Genomic DNA, 8,102 nt, shown 5'->3' with positions numbered 1-8,102 from the left:
AAGAAAATGAAAATTTCGAAACTCTGGAAAACGTTTATTTAAATGTTTATTTTAATACGTATATTTTATTCAAATTTGATATGCGTGGTATTAAATGTGATATAACTTCACTTTTTATTAGAAAAGAGGCTGCGTGTTATTATATAAACAAAAAAAAATATTATGCAAAACTTATAAATATTAAATTTAATTATTTATATATTATTTAATAATTGTGTGAGATTTTTATTATAAAACCTTATTATAAAACCTTCTTATAGAAATCTTCAGCAAAAACTTTTTTTATTAAAAGATAAAATTTTAATTTAAAGAAAATTAATTATAAGAATAGTCTATTATTAAGATATAAGATAATTTACACACTTATGATTAATAACGATATTTCTGTAGGTACAGATATCAGTCGATGTAGAATATATCTCTCTGCTACATCATATTCATAGTGACAATATAAAAGATCATTCTTGTAGAGGAAATATAATTGCTAGATTCAATATATCTGATAGCACAATAATCAAAATGGGTCGCATGTACAAAAAGACCGATTTGCTTTATATTTTCTGGAATTGGATCTCAATATCTCAAAATGGGTAAGTAAATTACAAAAATATCACATTACAATGTAATATTTAACAATTGTTAAGATGTAACATATGTTTATTTCAACATTTAACAATTTTAACTTACACGTATTTATTAAGAATGTATGTGACATATATATCGAAATACTAATAAAAGCATTAAAATTTCATAGATTATTCTTCTGAATATTTGTGCAAAAATTCTCTTAACGGTTTGGAAGTTATTTGAATTTAAAGTTACTATTGATTCTTATGGAAAATCCGCCTACTGTAGCATTTATTGATAAATTTGACAAAAAAAATATTACCAATAAAATAAAAATTTTTACATATAATAATAATTTCTAATAAATATTTGTGCAAAACTTCATTTAGATCTACTAATTCGTTTAAAAGTTATTTACTAAAAATTGTAAAGAAATATTATCTGTCTCTTTTTCTCTTTCTGCAAATTACTTTTTCATTGTTTTTTGCAGTTGATTTTAGAGAATATTCACAATCAAAAGTTTTTGCTATAAATTAGGAAAAATATTAATTATAACTATTTTCTTTTACGAAGACGTCAAAATCCATATTATTTTGTGATACTTAATTTTTTCCATAACCCGAATTTATTTTTTTAATTTTTCAAAATGTTTAAACGTAAGAAATAATATATTTTCTTTTTAATTTTGTCAATTTTTTGCTACTATTGTACATCCAGAGCATCCTTAATATTGTTAAGTATTTTTTAAAACATAAAACAAAGTAAGAGGTATAATATGTCCAGTTTACAAATTTTGTAATTCTTTGAGATACATCAACATAAAATATTTTTAACGATATAATTCTTATATAATATAATACAAATTTAAAAATTTTCTGTTTTCAATCATTTTGTAAATTAAACAAATTATAAATTTTTTTATATTTTTGGATAATTTATGTTACACGAAAAAAAATTTTAGTTTACTAAACAAAAATTTTTTATGCACCAAACATGATGTTATAAAATATAATTTTATAACTACGGTGCTAATCGAGTCTTTCAGTGATTCTTTTCAGCAGCTTTTCAGGCCCCTGGACTCGTGGCAGAAAGTGCCATAACTTAAGCAATATTTTATTCCTTCACCATCATCACGAATTGAAGAAAAGGAAGCTCCGGCTGATCTTTCGTAATGTTGGGTTGCAAGAGTTTATTGGTCAGAGCAAAAGTATTGTATATAAAAATGTTGTAAGTTTTACGCATTGAATTAAACAGGGCCTACCAGATCAGGAAACTTCATTCTTTTTTTTTCTTTATATACATGTATATATTAAATTGTAATAAAAATATAGTTGCATAGAATATATTAAAATTATATACAGATCCTATACAGATTCGTTATTTCTGCCAACCTTTAAAATATATATTGCTTTAAAAAACTACTTACATAGTAATATAATATTTTGTATAAAAATAAAAGAATATTTATAGTATAAATGTATTTATTTTTGTGCGACTATAAAAAATAAAGATGATTTAAAAAAATCAGGCTAATAAGGATAATATAATAAGAATAATATATAATTTTCAAAAATGAGAATATTATTTTTTTATATATTTCCAGGAAATTATTTTAACTTACCAATTAATACAAATTATATGCTATGTTTTGTTTCATATCTTGAAATGACAGTGTTTATATCTTACTCGCTTATTATCAATGATATCTTATTATTGCATGATGTACAATGCAATATTATAAGTACATATGTATTAACAATAATTGATATTTTCATATTATCTGATCTATAATTCATAAAATAATTATCTCTTTCTATAAAAAACTAATAAACAATTTTATGTTATAGCGTATATATCTAATAATAACTTACGTAACCCAATGTATATACTTCTGATCAAGAGATCGTGACTTGAAATCTTATCGCCTCACCATGAAATATTGCAATAATTATCGCTTCTCAATATTCTATACCTTTAAATGTTGTTCAAAATATAAGTTAAGACATCAAGGGCAGAAAACTAAGTAAAAACAAGTATATCACATTTTTCCGATAAAAAATTAACTTAATAATTTTTATATCGGAGCATTACCCAATAACAAATAAAAATGATTATATTGATATAATCTAATTAATGGTCTAAGAATATAGAAAAGTATTTTTATATAATATTTACATATTTTACCCAAAACTAAAAAAAAAGCCCAGATACAGATTTTTGAACTATTGTAAATAGAAATGTTTGAATTTTAGATTTGAACAATTTGTACAGATTGAATAAAGTTTTATAAGTGTTTTGTTTAATTTATTGATTCAATTTTAATGTTATTATAAAATCGTATTATAAAATAAATTTAATCTAATCAACATTTAATTAAAATATCCTCTATATATAAATAAAAGAAACCAGCGTAAATTTTCCCAGATGTTATCAAGTACATTGCATATTGCGGATTTATTATATGACACATACATATAAATTATTTACATAATAACTTTGGATTCAAATGTAAATGAATTATATCTCCACGATGATAGCTATAATAATCATAAAGTAAGCACAGCGAGAGAACAGAGAACCAATCAGCATCGCGGAAAAGAGATAATAACCCAGTAAGCAAAAATCATTACTACAACGTTATATAATAACGTTATTAAAATTAAACATTATTATTATTAAACAATATTCACTAACATAGTGATGTTATCCATTATGTAGTTTTTAACGTTGTATGCAACATCATTATGAACAAACTTTGACACTGATTTAGAGGTTTTGGTAATGTTGAAATAACACTTTCTATTTCATTACAAGTAATATTGCATTAATGTTGTTTTAAGATTCTAATAATGTTTCTCATAAAATTAAATCAATAATAAAATAACATTAGTATCAACATCTACATAACTTAATATTAATATCATTAATATTATAACATATATTAATAACATTAATATTAATTCTAACATTAATTTGATTGATTTTTATTATTTTATAAATATTATATATAACATGTTTTCAACAATTTTTTAATATTAATAGAATGTCTAAATATAAATTGTATTTTTGTATTTTTAAATATTATTTTTATTGTTTAATAAGGAATAATAATACAAATATATACACATATAAAGTACAAGAAAATATTTTTTTATTTTCATATAATTAAAAAAAAATCTATTATAAAATCAGGTTAAGTTTTGCGTATTTTTATTAAAAATTCATACAGAATAGTAAGACAACTTAATGCTTCACAGATTTTATTAAAAATGCATATAGAATAGTAATACAACTTAATCTATAATTCGTCCTTCGGTTTAATTAAAATATCGACAAATATCTTAATTTTACCTTCAAGATATTAATATAACACACTAAAAGAAACACTTTCCTCTTCTTTCGTGCAGCACTATAACTCGCAAAAACTGTAACTCATTTATTATGCTAGATCGTGTTCTTACACGATCTCATGTGGCACGCTGAAAGCTGACACGGGTGTTCCGAAAGAATAAATCACGCATACGCAAACATTTTGGCTAATGTTTCTAAAATATTTTATTAATATTTTAAGAGGGATAATATTAAATAAAATTTTAAAAATATTTATAAAGCATAAATTAAAATATTTTAAAAATGTTATTAATATGTTTATTATAATATTTTAAAAATATTCTAATAAATGTATTAATAACATTTAAGAAACATTTTGACTAATGTTTCTAGAATATTTTATTAATATTTTGAGAGGGATGTTATTAAATAATATTTTTAGAATATTTATAAAACATAAATTAAAATATTTTTTCAAAAGTTATTAATACATTTATTAAAATATTTTAAATATATTTATAAAATATTACATCATAACGTTTAGAAAATTTATATAAAATCAACATTTTAAAATGTTGACCAAATGTTTCTTGCTTAATGGGAATATGTTAATAACATTTTTTTTTTAGAGAAGGATAATAATATATAACTTAGAGAAAGATTAATAATAACTTAGTTTTGACGAAAATATATTGATTCAAACTTAAAATAAGAATGTTAATTTAATTTCTACAAAAAATACTAAATTTGCCTTAAGAAGAATTTAAGAATTTGTGATAATAGCAATAGATGTGAATTATAATATTGATAAGTTTACTTATGTAATATTATATAATATTGTAATTAATAGAAATCACACAATGTATAAATTTTTAACTTTACAATTGTATAAAATTTATATGCGATAATGTATATTATTTATTTATATTATATTAATTACTAATATTAATTATTACTAATATTAACTAATATTAATTATTAATACATTATATTAATAACAAGAAAGCAAACATGATGGGCGCTAAGCGCGTGCAGTGATCTGACGCATTTATAATAAATATAATAAAAATTATATAGGAATTTAAAAAAAAAATAATTACACAGAGATAAGTCAAAGTCAAAATTTTCAAGATATTATGCTATTCGCACGTTTCCAAGAAAGTAAATATCCATTTTTGACATTATAGATTTTTATTATTCACAAAAGAAGTCATGAATTAAAACTTACATAATATTATAGAAAAAATAAGATATTATCACATGTATATATCAATTTAAACTTGAATTTAAAAAATATTTTATTTCTAATCTTTTATAAGATTTTTTTTTTTATATATATATGATGTTTTATATGATATTTATAAGATTGATCGTCTCTACTTATATGCGAGAACCGATTATAAAAAATTTTAACCATTTATATGGAAACATTATGCATATTTGTGTAATGCAAAAATAAGAATAAATTACAAGTGTAGACTTATGAAATTGTTTTTTACATTATTTCTTTAAGTAGTCTGTCATTTGTATTTCAATAAATGAACTCTGAAGGATATAGAATGATTAGATGACTATTAAGTTTTTTTTTCTAATATTTACACTTTAAACATGCATGACTCAATTGGCAAATGATTTAATTGGCTTATTTATGCATTATCATTGTCTGGCATATAATTAATTCTTATTTCCATCAAAACGTATAAATAAGATGAACATTCGATTTGATCATTCAGTATCTTTTTCTCGAGATAGCGTAAAGGAAAATGATTCGATTAAACTGCATTGTTAAGCGGGGAGCACACACTTTTGCATAAGCGCATAACCATAAGTATAAGGAAATTGATTGGTCCACAAACATATGCCTAACGAAATGAACCAATCAATTTCCTTATACTTATGGTTATGCGCTTATGCAAAAGTGTGTGCTCCCCGCTTTATTCCGATCAATACGATTACATCAATATAAATGATATCCTCAATAATGATAAACTGCGGGAGCAATATTATAACTGTTATATGGAAACTGGACCATGTGTAACAGCAGATGCAAAGTTTTTTAAAGGTATATCCATTACACAAATTATTTTGATGCTTTTTCTTTCTTACAATAGATTCTTTGGTCAATTTATAAAAACAATTTTTTCTTAATTAATATAACTCTGTTATATATTTTAATATTACTTAACAATTATATAGAGTAATAAATAAATAAAAAGTTTCTGGTAAATTAAATATAAAGTGAGATTATCAATGAAAAAATTGTTTTTTAAATAATTTTAAATATATAAATTTTACTTTATTAAATTTTGGTTTTCTTAATTATAGAATTATATTAAATATTAAAAATGAGAAAATTTTAAATATTACAGTAAAAAAAAAAAGCTTTTTTTAAAGAGAGAAAACTCGAGGATAAAAGCAGGAACAAAGAGAAAAAGAGAGAAAAAAGGAAAATTTATTACTTGAAAATAATATAGTAATTGGCAGAATGTGTGTGTGTGTTTGTGTAGAAAATATTAAAATAATATTTTTTATTTTTACAACCATATTAAAATTTTTATTAATTCCATTTACAGTTATTAATCAGAAATAAGAGTTATAAAGCCATTGAAAATGTAGCGAAATCATTTACAGCGTAATTGAACTCTAAATGATTTTTATTTTTTAGGCTATCATAAGAAGATATATCACTAGCAACGGCTTCTCCATTTCTTTTCCTTTTTTGTTTTTTATTAATATTGTCAGAAAATAATTCTTTCTCAAATTGAATGAGGCGTAATGTAGCCTTTCTCGATTCTTTCCTTGAGTCTCGTCTCTCTAAATTTGAGTTTTTAATTTTCTTTATTCCAAGGGGCATTCTTCCCTCTGATAATTCCTTAAATCTGAAAGTGTAATTTTTGCACAATGCAAGTATAATTTAGAGTACATATAAAAAAAACTTGATAGACTATTAAGACAAAATAGCACAATATACATACTCTTCAATAAGTCTTGAAAGTTGTCTTCGTGATTTTGCCTTTGATGATGGATGAAAATGATATGTTGAAAGCATGTTAACAATTTTTGCAGCATTAAAAGGTATTTGTGGTAGTTCCACATCCACTTTACCTGCTCTTGGGTCTAAAGGTTTTTCACTTTTATGTTGTATTTCATTTTCCAAAAATTGACTATTTTCATTATCAACATTTTTTTCTGTGTCTTCTATCTCAATTTTTTGCATACTATCCACATGGGTGCAAGGAAAACCAGCCTATTTACATATATATATATATATATATATATATATATATATATATATATATATATACACACACACACACACACACCGCACGCACGCACGCATCGCACGCACGCACGCGAGCACGCACGCACGCACGCACGCACGCACGCACGCACGCGAGCACGCACACACGCACGCACGCACGAGCACGCACGCACGCACGCGCACGCACGCACGCACACCATATATATACATATACACACACACCATATATATACAATATATAATATATCTTAAAAAACTACTAGATATCTTTTTAATGATAAATTTCTTGGAACATTCTAAAATAAAAATCATGTTAAAATTATTTATATACATTGTATAAATGTATTGTATATAAACAAAAAAATTCTTTACTAAAAATTTTATTTCTATAATAATTTGATCTAATGAACACAAGTTCATAATAACTTGTATGGATTAGATTAAAACTCTTAGCATTATTAACTATTTTTTGCCATATTTAAATATGCAAAATATTAGAAATGTAATTCATAAATTTTAATGGCTTTCAATTTAAATACTATAATTACTGTAAATTACTGAATTAAAATATTCCAAATTTTCCATTCCGATCATTGTATAGTTTGAAACATTGTATTAGAGAAAAATGTTATATTTTGAATTGAAACAATGTACAAGTTTACTAAGTGACTCAGCTAACTCTTCTTGAATCAACATTTTGTCAGACATCCACATACAATAAAACAGACCTTTCCACAAGCTCATAAAGTCTGTTTTTGTAAAAGCTGTAAAGGTTACAATATAGCATAGTATTATAAAATAATATTAAGTTTCAAAATGTATATAAAATATTTTTATTTAAATCTATTTGTACGTAAATTCCATAATCTATTTAATAAAATATTATGAACAGCAACTTACCAAACGAACTTTGTGATCGTACTGATAGCCACTTTTTCAATCT

The 8,102-nt window shown here is 23.2% G+C and overlaps 1 protein-coding gene across 2 annotated transcripts; it reads right to left on the bottom strand.

Annotated features, from left to right (window-relative positions):
• Positions 1-6,421: 6,421 nt before the first annotated feature.
• On the bottom strand, positions 6,422-7,584 carry LOC126852029 (ribosomal RNA processing protein 1 homolog). Of its 2 annotated transcripts, XM_050596497.1 has the most exons (3): positions 7,333-7,584; positions 6,873-7,144; positions 6,422-6,776 (listed from the first exon to the last, which is right to left on the bottom strand). In XM_050596497.1, the coding sequence occupies exons 1-3, from the start codon at positions 7,357-7,359 to the stop codon at positions 6,491-6,493; spliced, it is 585 nt and encodes a 194-aa protein (XP_050452454.1). In that variant the 5' UTR covers positions 7,360-7,584; the 3' UTR covers positions 6,422-6,490. The 2 variants fall into 2 exon arrangements, with proteins under 2 accessions (XP_050452454.1, XP_050452455.1); XM_050596498.1 differs by lacking the exon at positions 7,333-7,584 and having other exon boundaries at positions 6,873-7,214.
• Positions 7,585-8,102: the final 518 nt, after the last annotated feature.

This window comes from Cataglyphis hispanica, chromosome 9 (assembly GCF_021464435.1).
Source record: "Cataglyphis hispanica isolate Lineage 1 chromosome 9, ULB_Chis1_1.0, whole genome shotgun sequence".
NCBI classification, from domain to species: Eukaryota; Metazoa; Arthropoda; class Insecta; order Hymenoptera; family Formicidae; genus Cataglyphis; species Cataglyphis hispanica.
Note: the sequence above shows the minus strand (reverse complement) of the source record. Positions and strands in the feature narration are given on the sequence as shown.